Raw genomic sequence first — 22995 nt, 5'->3', positions numbered from 1 at the left:
TGAGGTGATTAGTTAGATATATAGAGAAAGAAAAGAAGAGGCCGGGGTTGTGGTTTTGGATTAGCTCGGTTGGAGAAAACACTTTTCATTCCTTTCAAAAAAAAAGTATTTTCAACATGTACAATATTTGACCATAGTGATGATTGATTTTGACACGACCCATAAACTTAACACGAAATTAATATAACAGGGTTTTGATACATTTAATTACATGGGTTAGGTTAGTGTTGATGAATCTAACCCGTTTAATTAAATGGGTCAGGTTGGGGTTGACATATATATAATCCCATACTCATGACTTAACACGACCTGAACCCGACAGGCAACATAAGAGCTAATTTTTTTTTTTTTACAAGACTTGCGAACCCGATACGAAATTAAAGGGTTAGGGTTGAGAGATCTAAGTCGTTTAATTAAATGGATCGGATTATGATCAACTTAATTATATAATTTTATATCTATGTTTTGACACAATTTAAACCCGACACACGAACTACGACTCTATCTAATCGTACACAGTTAGAGGCCATTAGCCTTGTTCTATTTATTTTAGGAGTGGGCAAAATATCCGACTACTGCTATCGACCGCCATCGAACTGCCATCAACTGCCACTATGAAGAAAAAAAAAAAAAAAAAAGAGAAAAAAAAAATAAGAGAATTTTAGTGACAGGTATTTAGCAACGGGTCAGAAGGTCTGACGCATCACTAAAATTTAGTGACGTGCCATTAGTTACGTGCATTATATGTCTCAAGTCAGGTCGTTGCTAAATGGACTTTAGTAATATGGAAATTATCAACACGTCAATAAAGTAGTGTCGTGCCGTAAATGACACGTCACTAAATCTAAAAAACTTTATTTATTTATTTTATCTTTTGCTATCCCAATTATATTTTAAAATTTTATTAGCGGTTGACTTGATAGACGATTTACATTTACATCAATCCATCAACAACCAAAACAATTTATACATTTCCATCAACAATCACAACAATATGTATTTCTATCGATCATCAACAATCACAACTATTCAAAATCAAAACACAAGTTTCAACAAATATACAATCATTCTTTGTCATAGCAATGAACAAAGTATATATAGAGATTACATGCAAAACAGACACGTCACTAAAGTCAAGATTTTTTTTAGTGTGCCTACCGCCTCTACTGAGTTCCAATGTGATTAGTCACCATAAAAAAAAAATCTTTACCGAAATCGGTTTAGTTAGGCTAATCGAAATATTTGTTTTTTTGCCGATAAAACGAATCGAAACGAATCGCTACCTAATCAACCGAGCCGAAACGAAACATTAGAGGTGACGTCGTTTTGTAGTTTTATTGAAAACAAAACGATGTTATTTCATTACAATTGAACCAAACCGAATATTAACTGACCTAATCGACCGCCTTTTAATTGATTCTACCGACTTATCCGATTTAATCGAAAATATCAAAATTAAAAATTGTTGAAATAAAGTTAGTGAATTAACCGACTTTGATGCTAACCTAACCGAAAACACCTAGAACCGAACTGATACCCGCTCCTAATTGCAAATAATTATTATTTGTAATTGGTAAGTATATATATGCTTCCAGCTTAATTGCATGGAAAAGGATGATGAGGAAATAAGTAGAGAACAATAAAAACAAAAAAGTACAGAAAGAAGGGCCTCACTGGATTCAACGTGCCTTCACTTTCACAGCTAAGTACGTTTTGTCCAAATCAATGAGCACAGCAAATGATCAACAGTACTGGTCTACTGCTCAGATCAAAACAAGTTAATTTATGGCCTAAATTAATCACCACCATTTATATATAAATAATATATATGCAAAACCATATTTTCCACCAATCCAGTGATTAGTGCTCCCAAATCCAGGCTAACAAGAGGGAAAAAAAGTCGAATTCTTTTCTGAACCAAATGATCAAACTTTCTTTAAACCAACTGCGAAAAAAAAGCCATTAAAAATTATGAAAGGATTGATTTCGACGGCGGCCGGTATGATTTGTGGATAATTTAAGGTACAAGAAAAGGACGACTGGATATCAAAAGCAACCAGGCCAGGAAGAAGGGAATTGGGCACCTGGCATGAGATATATCATATATTTTGTATTCAATATATATTGTGAGAGAGATGTTGAAACGTGAAGATTTCCTCTCTGAACAACTACTACTACTGTTCCCAGTAGTGGAAGACAACTCCACGCTGCTTATGTTTGAGTAAATATGCCTTGATACGTACCCTTTTTGGTAAGATTTTGGGTGTCAAGATAGCCTTACTACCTAACACCAGTAAAATAAATAAGGAAAAAGTTTATCGTTGGTTCGAGTGTGTGATTTTTGAAAAAATTACGTATACGGAGAAAATTTATTTTTTGAAATTATGTTCGAATGATTTAAAATATCTAGAATAAAAGATATAAGTTATTTGCACAATTTATACATAACAATTGCACAATAATACACTGTGTCTAATATTTTTTAAAAAATAAAAAAAATAAAATAAAAATGCTGGACACATTCAGCATTGTTGTGCAAAGTTGGATAAAATCTTAATATAATTCGATATTTGAAACAGTATTTAAAAAATTACAATTTACCCAAACATGCCATAGTTTGGTGAACTCTAAACTGCATGGGAATCAAATGTATACCATGCATGATAATAATAGTAATAATAAATATTAAATTTGATAATTTAAATTAATATTTTAACCCTTGTTCTCTGACGGTTAGGTAATTCATATTTTCTTTTATTTTTTGACATTTTTTTTTTATCATTTTATGTGAGAGTATTTATTTAAAGATCATGTATGCAAGTTTTTTTTTTTTTGGCAATAAATGGTACAATATGATTTATATACTATACACTTTCGCTATCGCTAGCTTATAGAAGGGAATTAAATGCCAAACAATCATCAGTCCTTGACCTTTCATTTTGAACTAGTTGTGAATATAATATATATACAAGTAATTTTTCTAGCTCTATAATAATCATTTATGAAGAATTAGTTGGGTAAGAAGAAATTAAAACAAGCTTACAGTACTGAAGGGTACGAAGTTTGTTCCTCTTTCTTTGGCTTCAATTTACACAGAATTGCATACCGGTGAATTGATAGATCGAGATCTCTCTCCCCCTCCCATTTTATTTCTCAGTACTCTTATGTCTTTTCATGTAAATTTCTCTGTTCTTGAAGGAACACCAATCCGCGGGCGGAGCAAGTAGGACCCCCCCCGTTTGGAACCTTCTGAGTTCTGACCCATTGAACAGTGATAAGTACTGTTTGGACTCTCTCAATTAGTTTCCAATTTTCCATCATGTCCACTATTCCGTTCAGTCTTCTGGCTAGCTACCAAGTTGTAGATGCTCCGGATACTTATTTGACAGTGACTTTGTACCCTGACCTCGACGGTGTTCTAGGAGAATTTAGATCTCCTCCCATCGTCCGACGAGAGACGACATGATCTTAATCTTAGGGTGTTCGAGCAAGTCTTCTGAGCGTGGGCCGGACATCCCGAAACTTGCACTATCCTCTTATTTTTTTATCCAAAATCTCTGATATTTGGGCAAAGAATTCCAATCGATCCACCTAGAAGGGATATATATATATATATATTTTGGTGTGTGATCTATCGGGGACTTGTTATTACGATTTAGGGGTGGCAATTCATATTCTTATGTCGGATACGAGTGCGTACTAAAATATGAATATAAGACAATGTAAATCAACTCTAGCTCGACCTATTGAATTAAACTGATTAGACACGTTAATTCTAACTCGCTAATTTTGTGTAAATTTTGTGTCAGGTTCGTGAATCGTATCACAAATTGTTAGCATTTATATTACGTGTTGGGTTTGGGTCGTGTCGAAATATGGATATAAGACTATAAATTAGTCATAACTTAATTCATTTAATTAAATTGGTCGGACTTTTCAACTCTAACTTACTAATTTCACATAGATTATGTCGAGCTCGCAAGTATTGTCAAATTCCTACTTGTTATACAAAGAATCTGTGAGGGAATGTATATATAATGATGCTCATTGTGACTAACATATATGCAGTTGTAAATAGGAAGAAAAGTGCAGATTAGAAAAGCTAGTGTCGGTGAAGAATAAGTAGGAGTGTAGGACCATCATCGATGTATCTCATTTGTATTTTTTCAAGGCCGGGCTGCCCAACTCTTATCTTTTATCCGCGTTTTTCTCGTAAGCTTTTGAAGATATTGAGGAAAGTTTGAGACATGAAAGCGTTGAAATTACATTTTCAATTACTCTCTTTTTATAATTTTAGTTCAAGAAAAAATCCTCTCTCATGCATGACTTCCTAGCATGCATTGGACTTTTCATGACATGCATGCATGGATCATCCCCTCTAATATACATACGCCACCCATGCATGTTCACATCAACTTTCATAAAGTTTGTTTTCCCCCATTGATTGCATGTAGAATACACTCATAAGTCTCCACGGAGGCGAAACATATAAAATCTATTTCATAGTCTAGATTCGATGTCACAAGCGTTCACACCCGATTCTTGATGATCTTTAAAATGGAATATTAAAGATTAAACTAGTTTGCATTATAAAGTTAAATAAGTTATTATTAATTTTTTGGAGAACTTCACTTAAACGTACTGAACTTTTATCATTTTTGAAAGAATGTTTTTGAACTTCAAAACGTCTCAATTTAGAGTATTAATTTTTCGAAAAATCTTAATTAGGGGTCCTCAGTTAGAATTTTTCGTTAAATCCTATCAAAATTCTCAAAATACCACTGTGTTTATTTTTTTAAAAAAAAAAATTATAAAAATTTTCAAAGATTCAAGCATAAGTATTTTTACAAATTTTTTAAAACTCTAATCAACGTACACCTGAATCCTAGCAATTTTATTGTACATTCTTTCTAAAATTGTGAAAGTTCGAAACCCTTAAGTGAAGTTCTTCTTCTTCTTCTTCTTCTTCTTCTTCTTCTTCTTCTTCTTCTTCTTCTTCTTCTTCTTCTTCTTCTTCTTCTTCTTCTTCTTCTTCTTCTTCTTCTTCTTCCTTTCTAATTTAAACAATTGCTATGACTACATTAGAACTAGTTGTCAGACAAGTTAACATGCATTGTTCTTTAAATTCTTTTGATGTGACGTAGCAACAACATATAATTAATTGCACGTGAACTATAGAAGGAAGATTACTTCTAAGGGTTTTCTAACATATGTTGATCCCCCCCCCCCCCCTCCTCCTCCTCCTCCTCCTCCTTCCTTTTTTTTTTTTGGAAGAACAGTAATATCATTGATTAAACTATAATCTCTTTCTAAACAAGAATTACATTCAGCAGAAAGGATAGACACTCCTCAACCCAAACTTCTTCAAATAACTGTGAAATAACTAATTTAGCCACCTTGTGAGTGTCGTCAATCAAGCGGCCAAAGTTACTACAACAAGGTACAGTCTTCTTCAATGCATTCACCACATTCAAAGAATCTCCTTCGAGATGCATATGAGAGAGACCCAAATCACATCCTAGTTCACCGCAATTAATCCACGTTTCCAGTGCTTCAGCCATCGAAGGGTCCAAAAGGGACAAGAAAACCTTCTTCTATTATAAGCTTCCAAGAATTAGTAAATTCCTGAAAGCCATGATCACTATTTTCTCTGTTCAATTACAATTTAACATGTTATCAAAGCAAATGACATGATTTTGAACTGACTCTCAAAGTTTATTTCTCATTTCAATTAAAATATTTCAGTTGTTGTCTTGTACCATAAAAAAGTGTTAAAATATATTAATTAAATAATTAAATGATTAACAACGGATTGCACTTTAAAGCCATTATCTGTATTGCCACTAAAGAGATCTAAGATGATCGATGTGACTATCTTCTTAATGCCATATCTTTGGACAGATACTTTGAACCAAATTAAAGATGAAATTCTGTCCAATTTTATTTATTTATTTAAAGAAAAAAAATTGATGAACTTCAATTTAGATTTAATAATATTAGAACTGATGGTACCTAACTTCCTGGAGAATATTTTTTATTTTTTATTTTTTTAAAAAAAGGTGCCTAAGCCTAGGAAACCCTAAAATAATGCCATGAAGCCCACAACAACACCAATTTTGCCAAACTATTCACTGCCTTTAACTTTAGTTTGATGGTCCCTTCAATTTATTGTAGGCTTTTGCTTTCCAATCCCTTTTTTTTTTAGGTAAATTTTGCTTTCCAATCCTACCATTAAAAAAAAAAAAAAAAAAAAAAAAAAAAAAGTATTGTTAAGTGAATTATAACTTTTATTATAAGTTTCTCATAAACTAACCTGACAATCAACATAGCCTTCATATTAACTGCCACATTATGTGCTAAACAAATAAATTAATTTGTCAAAGTTCGTTACTTAATTTTTTCACTCATATTGTGTAGTGCTCTTATGTGAATTGACACGTGAGTTTGTAAGAATATTATAATACTTCAAATATTTTCTCCAAAAACATATATATATATTTGAAAACTATGCTTGCTTTTTTTTTTTTTTTTAATATATATATATATATATATATATAAGCAACCATAGTTTTCAAATAGGAACAAGCCCGTTAATGAGTACATGCAACTTTGCACCAAAAATCTTTACTTCCACTCTTTGGTTGTTGGTAACCGAGTGGTACGTACTTCTCCAGCAGGGAGAAACTTCATTCCAGTCTATGAAGTGGAAGATCTTAAATGGTACGGTGGAGGACAACACCCGGTTATAACGTACTATATATATATCACCCGGTTATAACGTACTATATATATATATATATCCTTCGTAAAAGAAACAAAGAAATTAACACTTCTAATGTTATATTAAACGTCAACTCCCCTTTTCCCACGGAGGAGTCGGGTGTTAATTTGTGTTCGTATATTAAGTTTAAATCGTGTCAAAACATAAATATAAGATTATATATATCAATTTCAACTTGACCTATTAATTAAACGGATCAGACCTCTCAAACCTAACCTGTTAATTTCGTATTGTGTTCATGCATCATGTAAGAAATTATCAATCCTAAATGTTACGTGTTAGGTCCAGATAATGTTGAGACAGTAATTATATATAAGACTATATATGTCAATCATAACTCTACTCATTTAATTAAACGTATTAAGCCCTCACACTTATAATAGAAGAAAAATATTTAGGATACTACAGCTTTTACTACAATTTATTTACAAACTCACCTAACAGTCTCCATGAATGCCATGTAGTGCTACATGGATGAAAAAATTAAGTAATAAATTTGAAAAAATAAATTTAATTGTTTTATGACTAAGGTTATAAGTGACACATAGGCTTTCCCGTTGATTTTTAAAAAACTTGTAATAAAAGCTGTTAGTACCCCTAACGACACTCATAATAGAATGATATGACTTTTATCTATATCCTTTACTATGTTTCAATAGGGCATTGGTGGGGGTGAAGGGACAATTGCATTGTTCTGTAAAGGGATCAAAATCTATTTCATTTGTTGATGAAAGCAACATGAAAGTGGACTATACGCCATAAAGCACTGTCCCTTTTGTTTCTATTGCATACATCATGAATCAATGGGGTCTATCTTGCAAGCAATAAATTCACAACCAGAAATGTCTCGTCTGTTGTCCAACTTGTATGAATATGTGTACTTCTGCAATTTCCTATATATCTACCACAAACAGAGCACTTCACATGGCTATGGACAAAGACTTGATTCCAGTTTTCTCATTTTGGTCATCAATTATTACTCCTTCACATGGTGATCGATCAGATACAAGACCTTTTTATTACTCTCGACACACTATTCACCCCATAAAGTGGTAGGTATGAAGGCTTAAAGTGTTATGACATGAGTGGTAGGCATAAACACTAACATCATCTGCTCTTATGGTATTAATTAATTACAACTTTTATTATAAGTTGTTTACAATTTAAAGCTAATATGACAATTTACGTAACACTTATTATATTAATTACTAAATAGTTATACTTGCCTGTTAAATTTTATTATTTGGTTTTTTCATCCTTGAGATACCATCACACAAGCTTGAAAGGAGTGTCGTAGTAAAAGTTATAATACTCGGAGTATTATTTAACACCGTGTCCATAGAAGTTATTGAAATGGTAATTTTATATATATATATATATTTCAATTTCTTCTGTAGGCAACATTCTTGCGTCCACTTTGGTTTTTTTTTTTTTTTGAAAAAAAGGAATAATAAAATAAAGTATAATACTAATACTTCAGTTTGAGGCTTGTGTGGAATGCACTTTCTAATTTGGATTATGGGATCTTGGAGGCTTTTGTGTAACGCACCTTTTGGGATTATGGGATCTTTGAAAGCTTTTTAAATAATTGTAACCAAATGGCGGACAAAAACTCAAAAAGAGCTTTATAGGTTTAAGGACTTCTTTCAGCTTTTCAGGTCAATGGATCCCCTATGTGGCATTCTCTTTCCTATTCAGTTTCGCTTTATATCGATGGAGTTCGTTATTTGTTGTAAAAAAATAAAAAGACAGCCCCATCAAATAGATATTTTCTCGGGGATTAGAATTTACGCCGATCCGTCGGGCTTTTTGAGACACGTATTTTTTATTGGAGTTCGTCATCATTCTTCGGTCATACTGCCTTCAACTACGGTCATGTAGGTGTACGGTGGTCGGCGTATGGCCTGCACACGTCAATGCTCTCATTATTTGTTTCTGCGCACGTAGGTCACAGGTCTCTTTTCTTAGTCTTGACCGATGGTGGGGAGGGTTTTCGGCGGTCAACTGTCACTAGGGTGGTGTTTGTGTATAGCGCGTGTTGTTCACGAGCCGGCATCGGCGAGATTTTTCGATGACCACTTGTTTGATGTTTTTGTTTGTTGTTGTGCTTCTTGTATTTTTTTTATCTTCTTCAATTCTATGGGTTTTCAGATATTACCGGTCTGTTTTATGGCTTGTTTTGCCCGAATCAGCCTTCTCATCTTTAGAAATGGTGCTTACATGTAGAAAATGGCTCAAATGCTTGATCTTGTAATATTTGTTTATTTGTAGGCAGCACTCAAGTTAGATCTTATGGCTTAATGGGTAGCATACGTTTGCATTTCTACTCACTGTAATGTGCCCTCGGGCCTGTTGGATTTTAATGCAAGGAGCCCTGAGCTTACTCTTTCAAAAAAAGAATCTTTAAAAAGTATTTTAAAATATCTGAAATATTTAATTTATAAATAATTATTAAAATTTAAAAAAGTCTAGAAAGTAGTGTTCTCTAAGAACTCTAAATGATTCAATTGAGAATTTCTGCGGCCCAAATTTTATCTATAATACACAGAATAGCCTCTTTAACTATGATATGACCAATTATATTCGCATTCTATTTGACATATTCGATTTTTCAAAATCTTAGCACGTGCAATCCATCCACTATATGTCTAAAGTTGTTCCAATTATTTAATGTTGTAGAGCATCCCCTCTAAAATTATATTACTAAATTTCATCTCTCTACATAACTCTACAGCATATAAATTCTTGATCTTTTCACAGTCTACCGCAATGGTAGCTGCTTCAAGCTAGTTTTCTAACTTTGTGGGTAGAGAATCTTTTTCTCTACCCACTCCGACAGCCTTCGGGCTTTGTATCTTGCCTTCGGGCGTTAGCATGGTAGTATTTGTGTGCTTGCTCTCTGTATATTTTCGTCCTGATTGTAACCCATTTGGGGCGATTTCTTGTAATAAAGATGCACTGTGCTTATTCAACAAAAAAAAAAAAAAAAAAAGCTGTCAAGGCCTCCGCCACGACAGGTTGAACTAAAAAGTTTTTGGTTGAAGTATGCGCAGCCAAAACAAAGCCCTCATGAGATGATCTTCATCACTAGCCAAAGCCCAGTCAATCTTGTTAAGGCCCATGAAAGATCAAAGCTGAACTCAGCCCAAGCCTAAGGCTCGCGCAGAACCAACCAAGACCACCAAAAAAAGAAAAAGAAAAAAAAGAACGAAAGACAAAACCAAAAAACTCTTACCGTTTGGCGCTCTCGGCCGACGGCCGGCCTTCAAATTTGTCTCATACCCGACGAACCCTCTCTCTCCCCAAAGATTCTCCTTCTCTGCTATCGTCACCATGCAAACTTTCTCTATAAATGATTTCTCTCTCGATCTCTCTCGCTTCGCCTCCATGACCAACCATGGACTCCCAGCTTCCCGCCATTTCTCTCACTCTTGTGTTCTTCCTCTGCACCTTCTTCTCCTTGGCTCGCTCGTCGACGATCGGCGTCGGCTACATCTCGCGGCTTCTCGAACTCCAGGACCGCGAGCGAGCTCCTCCCTCGGTGCAGGAGGCCGCGGCTAGCGCCGTTCTCCATCGGCTGCTTCCTTCTCATTCTTCCAGCTTCGACTTCCAAATCGTCTCCAAGGTCTTTTATTTTCGTAAATTTTGTTTTCTTTTGTGCTGTGTTTGGCCGCCGAGAAAATTGAGGATAAGAAAGGATAGCTAATTTGAGGTTTCAGCATCTCGAGCCTGAAAAAATGCTAAAACTACTTCTACTTGTCAGACTTCACTCAAGTTAGCCTAGTTCAAATTTATTGCTCCGTTCTATTGCTTAAAGATTGAAGCAAAAAATTTAAGAATTTTTTTATATAAATGTATATACACAGAAAAGAACACTTGCGCGCGCATTTACATGTGTGGATATGTCCATGTAATGTAAATATGATTAGATTGTAAATTGATTGTTGACATTGAAAATGAAAGGCAGAATGTAGTTGTTGATTGATGTTTATCTGAGAAGTTGTGTTTAAATTTAGTCGTCTTGATCAGGATATCCTCTGCTCTGCTTCTAGTATACTCCACATAATGATACATTTTTCTCTAATATATTTTTTACTAAGAAGAGGCTCTCACTCAATTCATTTATTTTGAATAGGAGCAATGTGGTGGTGAGTCTTGCTTTATGATCAAGAACAATCCTTCTTTTATTCAGCGTGGGGATCCAGAAATTCTGTGAGATTTCGTCATCCACTATATATGGATTGTCTCCATGGAATTGTTTATTCTGCTTGTTTATGCTGACTTGGCCATTTGTTCTAAATATTTTGTGATGCTTTAATTGGGAAAGCCGGGTACTCTCTTGTCTTGCTTTGTTTTGGGGAGTCTATATCTGTTGAATATGGAACAACATATTTTAATGCCCTCACTCAAACATATAAATGCATGTAAATCTATGTAGTATATTGACCTGTAAAATACCATCACGAAAATAATCAAGAGTATCCGGTTGACACATAACATGTGACTTTCAATGCTTAACTAGAATTTCTGGGGTCACTGGAGTGGAGATTTTGGCTGGTCTGCACTGGTATTTGAAGTATTGGTGTGGTTCACATATATCTTGGGATAAAACTGGTGGCGTGCAGCTGTTTTCAGTACCTAGAGCTGGCTTGCTTCCCCGTGTTAAAGATGCTGGTATCTTGGTCCAGAGACCTGTTCCTTTGAACTACTACCAGAATGCTGTTGCATCTAGCTGTAAGATTCTTGTTTTGAATAGCGTTTGTTTTTCTGTAACATTTGTGAGACTGAAACTATTATGAATCATTTATAGTGTTTTATGGCCTCAAATTTCAATTGTGTTCTGATAGATTTTATTTTATTTTCTTTTGTCTACTTTTGGAAGATTCTTTTGCTTGGTGGGACTGGAAAAGATGGGAAAAGGAAATTGATTGGATGGCTCTCCAAGGTATCAATTTCCCACTAGCATTTACAGGACAAGAAGCTATTTGGCAGAGGGTTTTCCAGGTGATTTCCTGCGGTTGGCTTTATGCAGTTTTCCCTATGAGTTTGAAATATTTAATCTTTCAGTCTCTCAGTGAGTTTTTGTCTGCTTATGTTTTCTTGTTGGAAAAATCTTGTTACCAGCAACATTGATACTACAATCTTTCTATGATTTTAGCTTGTAAATATGATTTCTTTATGGTACATTGTTTAGTCGGTTCATTATGTTCAGATAAGCTTGGTACTAACTCATGAGTCATGAATTGTGTAAAAATAAATTTAGCACCTCCAGATATCTACTCTTCTAATTATTTATTTTAATCCTCTAGCAGAAATTTAATTTAAGCAAAACGGATTTGGATGATTTCTTTGGAGGCCCTGGATTTCTTGCATGGTCACGTATGGGAAATCTGCATGGGTAAGTTCGTAGATCTTGTTTAGTTATTTGTATGTTTTTTAAGGTAATTTAATTTCTGACCTGTGAAAGTTTTCCTTTCTTCTTGTTTGTGTTCAACAACTTGACATCCCTTTTCTTTTTATTTAATTTTAATCTTAATTGTGTCCTAATCCCTAAAAACAATAACTCCCAGTTGTAACTTCTTTAGTTTTTATTTTGCAATTTGTTTAACTTACAATATCTTTATCACAGATGGGGTGGACCACTACCACATAGTTGGTTGAATCAACAGCTGATTCTGCAGAAGAAAATTCTTGCCAGAATGTTTGAACTTGGAATGACTCCAGGTGCAAATGATTCCTTAAAATCTAGTCGTAATTTTTCCTGATTTTGAATTACTCTCTATGGTTGAAATGGCCAAAGTCTATCATAGTAGTGGAACCAGTGAAAGTGTAACTGATTAGTTTATAAGGTATCAAGCATTTATTATCTTCACATCACCATGTCATTTCATTATCAAGAAACTGATTGGTATATTTAGGAAAAAATGATCATTAAGCTTTGATGCCGATTTGTAGCAAATCCTAAAATGACTTAGATTCACTCCTATAAAATTCTCTGAACATGTTTACATTTTTTTTAAAAAAAAATTTAACTTGGAAAATGATATATTTACCGAATACTTTCATTTTCACCTTTTGTGGATAGTACTTAATGCATGCAGACTTTGCTTTTCAGTTCTTCCGGCCTTTTCTGGAAATGTTCCTGCGGCATTGAAATATATATTTCCATCAGCAAAGATAACACGTTTGGGAAATTGGTAAGTAGTGCCTTGCTAACCTGACTTGTGAACTAACATCTTATGCCTTCGGCTAATAGCAGTGGAATGCAATAATGCAATAACTGCTTGCTTTCTGAAACTTTCTAATATAGGAGATTGTATACATGTTTCCAGTGACTCCTGCCACTCAGGTTGGTTCTAGTAATTCAGAGGGAGTGGAATATGATTCAGAGGATCTCTTTGATGGCATAACCATTTCCAACAAATACAAAGATACTGAACAATTTGACAGATGTATTTTTATTGTCCTTGTGAACAGAAAAGGTCCGAAATTGTAAGCGGGATTTTCAGGACTTTCAAAGATATAATTACATTCGTATATGTTCCAAATATCTTTTGAGATTGTTGGAAGAGTATAGAGCCTTTCCAAGAACAAATGAAGAATATAAGGAATGGAGTGGAGTAAAAAGGACTCTCATCATGTAAAAAACTTGGGGATCAAAAACTTTACATAGGTTGGACATGTCTGACGTAAAGGACTTTGTTATTTATTGTGATTATAGAAACTAATACCTTAGAGAATCATAGAAGTCCTTAAGGCCTCATATTAAATAGAGTCTCTATGCCACATTTTTATTTCACAATTATCCCACAATGTTAACATGGCAATTTCAACCAACCCTTGTTAAAAAATAAAATAAAATTCTATGCGTTAATTGTGACTGTCATGTCAACATTATGGGATAAAAATATGATATATAGCTTTTCTCTATTCAATTTAGCTGATACCTTAGACATGGAGCTTGAAGAACTAAAATTTAGCTGCTGTATCATTAAAAAGATCTACAGAGTGGAATCTATATCAAATTCTGAACTCATATTTTATGTATGAGTAGCTTTTATCCGTTCAGTAAAAGCTGAAGACTTCATCTTCCTTTTCTTGATCCTGCTTCAGGTTCTCGGTTGAGAGTGACCTTAAGTGGTGCTGCACTTATCTTCTTGATGCAACCGATCCCCTGTTTATTGAGATTGGGAGAGCATTTATAGAGCAACAACTGAAAGGTGCACTCTCTTGGTCCCTGTTCTTCCCCTTCTTTACGTATGTCTATGCATAAGAAAGTAGTAGGGTCTTACATGCATGTGTGCCAAAGACTGGTGTTTTTAATTTTTTGACATGCTTTGAATTGCTGTTTTGGTCAGAATATGGAAGGACCGGTCACGTATACAACTGGTAAGATATTCTCTGAATTGCTACTCTTATAATTCTTTTTTTCTTACCTTTATTATTGTTGAGAATGTTGAAGATATTTCCCAATCAAGCCAGAACTCTACTCAAATTCAAACACTAACGACTCATGAAGATAAATCTCTTGAAGATAACACTCTTGAAGATAGCTCTCAAGATCTTAGAGATAAGGAGTTTGACATAATCAGTTTTTTGTATCATTGTAATCACGTTTGTTTTGTATCTATCAGCTTACACGTTTGTATCACAGAATTGGGTTTCTATAAATATCGTACAAATCCCCTGAAGGTTACTAAGGAGGAATTCACTCAATCTCGTTAAGCTTTCTAATTTTTCATGGTATCAGAGCGGACATGCGTCCCTCTTGTTTTCTTTCATGGCTTCCACTACATCTTCCACCTCATCTGCTACAAACAGCCCATCCCCATCCTTTTCCATTGTCACACCAATCAACATTCATCATGTAATGTCTATTAAGCTCACCCGAGATAATTTTCTTGTTTGGAAGGCTCAATTGGTTTCCTATCTACAGGGCAACAGCTTTTTGGATATCTCGATGATTACATCACACCTCCTCCTCAGACCATTCTTGTCGCAGATTCTGTTGGTACTCAAACTACCATGGCCAATCCTGCCTTTATGTCCTGGCTTCAACAAGATCAAATCATACTTTCGACCATTATATCCTCCTTATTCAAATCTCCGGTTACTCTGGTGGTCGGCTTGCCCACATCACATGTTGTTTGAGAGACACTCAATCTTATGTTTTCCTCTCGATTACAAGCGCAAATTATGCAGATTTGCTACCATCTTTCCGCCATCAAGAAGGGCAACTTATCTATCACTGATTAATTTCAAAAAGTGAAACACTTGGGTGATACACTTGCGGCCTTTCATTAGCCTCTTCAGCATTGTGAAATTGTTTCCTATTTGCTTGGTGGATTAAGCACACAATATGATTCTTTGGTAACTTCTGTTACCACTAGACTTGATCCAATGACTCTTGATGAGTTATATGGCCATCTGTTGAGCCATGAACAACGCCTGGAAACATTCGGCATTCCACAACCTCATTGCCCTGTATTTTGGTGTGTCAATATCGATGCTACCTACTTGTTTGCTAATCCAATTTTCCATGCACGAACGAAACATATTGAGATTTATTTCTATTTTGTTCATGACAAAGTTGCCTAAGTTCGTTTTCTCTCAAGCAAAGACCAAGTGGTTGTCATTTTCACAAAGCCTCTTGTTTCCACTCGGTTGGCCATATTGCACTTTGTTCCTTACCATTGAATTTGAGGAGCGTGTTGAAGATATTTTGCAATCAAGGCAGAACTCTACTCAAGTTCAAATACTAACGACTCATGAAGATAACACTTTTGAAGATGGCCTACAAGATCTTAGAGATAAGGATATTTAGATATGATCAGTTTTTGTATCATTGTATATCACATTTGTTTTGTAATTTGTACCTATCAGCATACATGCTTTTATAACAGAATTGGTTTTCTGTAAATATCATACAAATCCCCTGAAGGGTTAGCAAGGAGGAATTCACTCAATCTCGTTAAGCTTTCTAAGTTCTCGGTGAAACCCTAGCTTGTCTTTGTGACAAAATAAATCAGTAGCATACATTCATGAACCTAAAAAACACAGCTCAGAGGGCACTGCTCGAGAAATGATAGTGATGAAATCATCTAAGGTAGATGCACCCAAGTGTTGTAACTTTTTCATTAGCAAGTTTAATACCACCATTTGAGGCTTAGATTAAGAATATTTCATTAAATGTTGGATATGTATCATTCATTGAAATAGTTAAGTCATTGGATTCTTTAGTCAAAGTTAATGCATTAAGGTTCAGAACCTCATGTACTTCTATTTTAAGTAAGCTAATTTAGCTGCTCTTCAGCGGTGCATTCTTCTGAATTGAAAATATGCTGCAATACATTTTTATTTAAGTTTATTAAACAGTGCAAATTTGAAATAATCTTCCTTGAAGTTTAATTATATTGTGTAATGATTTCTGAACCTACTCCAGTGATACTTTTGATGAGAACACTCCACCTGTAGATGAACCAGAGTATATCTCTTCACTAGGTGCTGCAATATTTAGGGGAATGCAAAGTGGTGATAATGAGGCTGTCTGGCTTATGCAGGTAGAATTATTACATTTGATTTAGGTTTTCCTAGGATGCAGTCATTTCCCTTGACCTTCTGATTGAATTTAGTTTTTTCACTCTGATTTTGTTTATATTTGAATTGAAATTAGCATGCATATCCTCTAAATTATGGATCCACTTTGGCCTTGGTTTCTCATATATTGTTAAGTTGCTAGAGTTGCTTTCCATTTACTATTAACTTCAATTTTTTATCTGACATTTCTTTTTCTTTTTTCCCCAGGGGTGGCTGTTTTCATATGATCCGTTTTGGAGACCTCCACAAATGAAGGTTATGCCTATAACATACTTGCTTTCTTTCGTGTTTCTTTTCTAGTTATTAATGCCTTCTCATTTTTAAGCATGTAATCAATCTAAACTCATTTACTCATTATCTGAGAATTGGTGTTAAAAGCCTCTGCAGCTCAAACGAAAATAAGGATAAGAAGTTCATTGACACATAACATTGAATAATTTGATGGAAACTATCTAGTTATGGCGACCTCTCTGACTTCATGTCCGAAGTTCGCAAGGCATTGGTAAAGAAGAAAACAATTTAGGGAGAGAGAAGAGAATATATATATTGCTAAAAAAAAAAAAAATCTAATCATGATTCATATATTTTAGGGTAAATTATGCTAAAAAGGTTTTTTCATGATCGTGGTCCAGTTCCCTTTTATGTTGTGCTTTTGACATAACCTACGCTTGTTTGCAGGCACTTTTACATTCTGTTCCCGTGGGGAGGCTGGTAGTCCTTGATCTGTTTGCTGAAGTGAAACCTATATGGACTACTTCACAACAATTCTATGGTGTTCCCTTCATATGGTAAGTCATTATTCCATTTATAGTTATCTATGATATATAGGATGAATATCTAATTGAGGATTAGTTTGTTTGATACTTGTCATAATGAATCGCCACTCTCTATCATTTTCAAAAATGTTCATAGAGTATGTTTAATATGTGATAGTGTTACAAAGGCTTCCATATTAGTTAGTATCCTGATATGAAAACTATTGTTTTTTTCTTTTCCCCTTTTGGTAATGTTAATCGGGCTATATGAAATTGGTCCAGCAGCCAAATAATAACCTACCCTTAAAGTTGAACTGCTTGGCAAGACTTCCAAAGACAACTCTGTATTATGCTTAAATAGATGGCAATGTCCTACTATGTACCTTTTTTTTTTCTTCTTCTGTCCAACAGTCACACACCCTTGATGAAATATGTTAATTTGTATCCATGTCTCTGGATTAAGCTGTTAGAGAGTTTTTTTATGAGGTTGTGCTTTCAAACAAATGATTTTTTTTTTAGCATGGGTACTCAGTTAATTATTTTCCTTCTGGTACCTTATCTTTTTCTTTTCTCTCTTTCCTTCTGGTACCTTATCTTTTTCTTTTCTCTCTCTCTCTCTCTCTCTCTTTTTCTTTTTCTTTCTCTTTTGGTTTCTTGTTTGATTTGTTAGTTTTCTACTCTACAGGTGTATGCTGCACAACTTTGCAGCAAACATTGAGATGTATGGAATTTTAGATGCAATAGCATCTGGACCAGTTGACGCTCGTAAAAGTGAAAATTCAACGATGGCAAGTTTGTCCATTCCAATTTTGCTTGTTCCCTCAAGATATATCCTGTTAGTCTCATAATGTTCAGTAACCACATCATGCCAATTATATCATGTGTCATTGTTAAGCAACATTGTGGCTGCATTTGATATTTGCTGTGACATATTTGTCTCATCTTCTTCGTAGTGTTACCAGTTAAGATGCATTAATGTTTTTGAATTTCTTGAGGAAATTTCATCGATTGAAATTGCAGAAACCAGATGGAGTGGTAAAGTAACTAGACTTTCCAAAATTTTCATGATGAATTAGATGAGCTTTCAGAAAGTTCTATTGAGTATGACAAACTCAAATGGTTGGCTGGCTGATAAAGCACTTCCAATTTTCATAATACTCTGTCATGCAATTTTGTGTTGTATAAAATTCACTGTTCATCTCTCTACTCTGCAACATTTAGTTGGTATATAGAAAAGTGAATGTTGTTAAACATTGATCTTTATTTAGAATATCTAATATATGATACTCACACCTTGCATTGTTTTATTTGGAGCCCCTTTCCTAGATTAGAACTCTTGGACAAACATAACCATGATCATTGCAATGCAGCATAACCCTTCTCTCTCTCTCTTGCCCGTACTTTGTACATGCACATGCAAGTGTGATTTTTTGAAAAAGAAGTTATCAACACTGATAGTCCTTTTCCTTTTCCACAAGTTTTTTACCATTTTATTTAGATTACATATCTTATTTTAACTTTTTATTTATCTGAAGGTTGGTGTTGGAATGTCAATGGAAGGTATCGAACAAAATCCTGTGGTTTATGACCTTATGTCTGAAATGGCATTTCGACACAACAAAGTTGATGTCAAGGTAATATTAAGTTTTTTCAACTCACAGAATGTTGCTTATTTTGTCAATCTATGATTTCGATTTATAATTGTAAAGTTAAGTCACAAGCAGGATATGGTTAATTAGTTACCAAAGAAAGCCTTCCCAATAGGACAAAATTTTGTCCGTCTGTCATTACAGGTTATGGATTTCATCCTATGGCTTTACAAGGTGTCCTTAGCAACCTGTGCCTTCTGCCTGGATTGCCTTGAGCAGCACCAAGCTATGTCTACCATGTTTAAATATTACCCAGAAATTTCAAGAATTTCATTGTAGGATTTGAACCTATGATATTATTTATATATTTCTATATTTCTCTCTATGCTTGGGCTTTTGTAAATTCACCTCCTACGTACGGTGTGTTTAAGTATTTGCTTTTAGATGCTCTGAAAAATTTGTGCATCCATAAGCCCCTTTAAAACTGTCCTTCCTTATAAACTCTTTAACTAAGTCTGAATTGCTTACCTTTTTCTTTCCTTTTAGTTTTGATGTTCCTTTTTTTTTTTCTTTTTTCTTTTTGGTGGGGGTTGGGGGGTTGTGATTTTGAGTTATTAACATCACATAATCATCCTTATTTCAGAAGTGGATTCACTTATATTCGAAAAGACGCTATGGCCAATCAGTTCCTTTAATACAAGATGCCTGGAATATATTGTATCACACTGTCTACAACTGCACTGACGGTGCCTATGTAAGTTCCCCCAACTTGCCTTTTGTGTTGTTTATTGTAAATTAATATAGCCTGTCTGTTTATAATTCCCGGGGAAAAACGCCTTTTGTCTCTTGACTCTCTTCAATTTTTGCAAGGATGCATCAGTTTGACCTTTTATCCAAATATGTTTCTCCAATGCATGCTTTATATTACTCGTAATTCTTTCATTTCCACTTCTGATGTAACAGTATCATATTGCTTATCCCGAGTTGTAAAGAGGTTGAACAAGACTGATAATTAAATTATACATATTACTGTCTCAACATTTGTTGGATGCTTTTGAGTTGCAATTACGCATACAGATATGCCTAGCACATTAATATTCATTTGAATCTAAATCCTAGCGATATGAGAACAGGACAAAAACAGGGATGTAATTGTGGCATTTCCCGATGTTCATCCTTCCTTTATTTCAGTTCTGCAAGAAAGGTATAACCACTATGGAAAATCAGTATCAAGAAGAGTAGCCCTAGAGGAAATAACTGATTCATTTGATCAGCCTCATCTATGGTATTCAACTTCTGAAGTAATACATGCATTAGAACTTTTCATTGCAAGTGGAGATGAACTATCAGAAAGTAACCCTTACAGGTTAGCATTTATTTGGTTTTGGAACCACCTACAGTGTGTGATAGCAAATATTTTATTTGTTTTCTCGTAATACTTGAACAACGATTATATTTTCTATTGTATCCTACCTTTTCATATTCACATGCCTCATCTGTTCTTAGGTATGACCTTGTTGACCTAACTAGACAAGCTTTAGCAAAACATGCAAACCAGCTATTCTTAAACATTATAGAAGCCTATCAGTTGAACGATGTCCATGGAGTGGCCAGCCATAGCCAGAAGTTTCTGGACCTCGTGGAAGATATGGACAAACTCTTAGCCTGCCATGATGGATTTCTTTTGGGACCTTGGTTAGAAAGTGCAAAAAAACTTGCCCATGGTGAAGAACAAGAACAACAGGTTTAGATCCCTCCGACCCGTTGCATATTACTTCTCAAATAACATTGCAAATCAGTTGATTTTAGTTGATGTCATTCAAAAATACAGTTTGAATGGAATGCAAGAACTCAAATAACCATGTGGTTTGACAACACAGAGAAAGAAGCTAGCCTGCTTCGTGATTACGGTACGCGGACATTCCTGCCTTGCTGTTCTTCTTGTCTGTAGGTTTAGACCCATTTGGTAGTCCTATCAGCTTCGTTGTTATATTAAATTATAATAGGGAATTCAGCTGCATTTTCTTTGGTGCATCTGAGAACTACCCTGTTTGCCACGTTTTGGTTTGTTCTCTACATCCTACAACATTCCACTGTAGAGAGATGGAATTTTCTGCAATACATTCATGTAATTGTTATCTTTCCTATACATGTTTTAGGAAACAAGTACTGGAGTGGACTTTTACGAGATTACTATGGCCCACGAGCAGCTATATATTTCAAGTTCTTGATAGAAAGTTTAGAGGAGGGGCATGATTTTCAGTTGAAGGATTGGAGGAGGGAGTGGATAAAGCTTACAAATGATTGGCAAAAGAGTAGGAACCCATTCCCAGTGGCAAGCACTGGAAATGCTCTAGAAACATCCCGGTGGCTTTACAACAAGTATTTGAGAAGTTCTGACACATAAAATTATCAAATGAAGATGCCATTGCATGGATCAATGTACTTCCTGTATAAAAGGAATAATCTGTAAACTGGTGCTTAGTGCCGCAAAATATCCTTCTTAGTATATTTGCCTGTTCTTTCCATGCTTTACTAGTCTAGTAACTTTTGGCCTTGTGGTTTGTATTTTTATCAAATGGCTATTTCAGTTTTAAAAACTATCAAAATTGATACTTGCACTTGTTTTATTAGCTTTTTTACTCTCTCGACTATTTTTCGTCCAAAAACTTAATTGCCTACCATGTTAACACTATCAACCTGTCGCATGTCTTATATGGCACATTAGCATTATTTTAAAAAGGAAAGAGAAGGCTTTACTTAAAACTCATAATGTTTCAACACTCATGAAAAAAATGTACAAACTTTTTAAATTTAAGGTATTCATCTTTTAATTTTTTTTTAATTTCAACCGTTCGATAAATTTTTTTGTTAAATCTGTTAAAATTCTTAAAATACTATTTTTTTGTGAAAAAAAAAAAAGAAAAAAAATTGCTAGGATTTTGGTGTTAGTCATAATTTAACGGAATTTACAAAAATATTTGTCTTAATCTTTAAAAAAAAAATTTATAATTTTTTTTAAAAAAAATAAGCACAGGAGTATTTTGTAAATTTTGATAGATTTTAACAGAAAATTCTAACGGACGATTGAAATTGAAAAGAAAAAAAAAATTGAAAAATAAATACCTTAAATTAATATTTTTTGAAGTTTAGTTACTTTTTTTCAAAAATGATAAAATAAAATTCAAAGTTATAAGTGAAGTTTTGTAAAAAAATAAAATAAAGGGATAATTACACCACTGATCCATATGGTATGCCACAATTATTTTTCACTCCCTATGGTTTAAAAAGTTCATAGGAGGTCTTTGTGGTAAGCAATAATTACAAATCGATCCCTAGAGTCAAATTCCGTTCAATTTTTTGACAGGTTCTGTTAAATGCCATGTCAACGCCACATCAAACCAATAAGATGGTGACACGTGTCCATTTGAATAAAAAAAATTATTAAAAAATAAATAAATAAACTTATTTAAAAAAAAAAAATCTATATTTTTTAATAAATATAGATTTGTAAAAAATTTATATTTTTTTTAATAAATTTATTTTCTTAGAAAAGGTTTATTTATTTATTTTTTAATAAATTTATATTTTTTTATTCAAATGGACACGTATCGCCATCTTATTAGATTGACGTGGTGCTGATGTAGTATTTAACAAAATCTGTCAAAAAATTTAACGGAATTTGACTTCAGGGATCGATTTGTAATTATAATTTACCACAATGATCTTCCATAAACTTTTTAAATCATAGGGAGTGATTTGTAATTATGGTATACCACAAGGACCAATGATGCAATTATCCTTTTATAAAATTGGGGTTTTGATCTGGCCCTGGTTTGAGATGAAAATAGAAATTATTTTTGTTGCTAGCTGGCGCCTGAAGTCATCAACCACGCCGTCCCGGATAAAATACACATTGATTCAGCATCCATCTAGAAGCTGTACCTTTCTTTTTTCTTTATTGTTAATTAGTTGGTTGGTTTAGGAGCTGTAATTTGACTTCCAAATCTACGCAGATGAGCCTCTTAGTTCAAACTTGACTTTGGGGAAAGGAACCGCAGGCCAGGCCTATAGCGGAGATCAGCCGTCAGATAGATTGGGCCACCACCTAATATCCACCGCTTCCCTGTGAAAGGCTATGATCAAGAAGTCTTCTGGAAAATTCCAGAAGCTCCTAGGAGCACACGTTTCATGTATTTGTCACAATAAGAAAATGGAACGTTGACTTCTCGATGGCCTTCCCCCCCGTGTTAATTTCCAGATTGGTCCAATT

General features: G+C 34.3%; 1 protein-coding gene across 1 annotated transcript; it reads left to right on the top strand.

Annotated features, from left to right (window-relative positions):
- Positions 1–9984: 9984 nt before the first annotated feature.
- On the top strand, positions 9985–21250 carry LOC133875469 (alpha-N-acetylglucosaminidase-like). The gene is made up of 19 exons (XM_062313616.1): positions 9985–10406; positions 10917–10993; positions 11304–11515; positions 11664–11785; positions 12094–12179; positions 12411–12505; positions 12897–12978; positions 13895–14001; positions 14140–14170; positions 16224–16341; positions 16586–16633; positions 17057–17166; positions 17819–17921; positions 18669–18767; positions 19366–19476; positions 19856–20088; positions 20229–20466; positions 20554–20632; positions 20882–21250. Exons 1-19 carry the CDS (start codon positions 10179–10181, stop codon positions 21127–21129), a joined length of 2427 nt encoding a protein of 808 aa, XP_062169600.1. The 5' UTR covers positions 9985–10178; the 3' UTR covers positions 21130–21250.
- Positions 21251–22995: the final 1745 nt, after the last annotated feature.

Source organism: Alnus glutinosa, chromosome 8, assembly GCF_958979055.1.
Source record: "Alnus glutinosa chromosome 8, dhAlnGlut1.1, whole genome shotgun sequence".
Lineage (NCBI taxonomy): Eukaryota > Viridiplantae > Streptophyta > Magnoliopsida > Fagales > Betulaceae > Alnus > Alnus glutinosa.
This window is presented reverse-complemented; position numbering and strand designations above follow the sequence as displayed.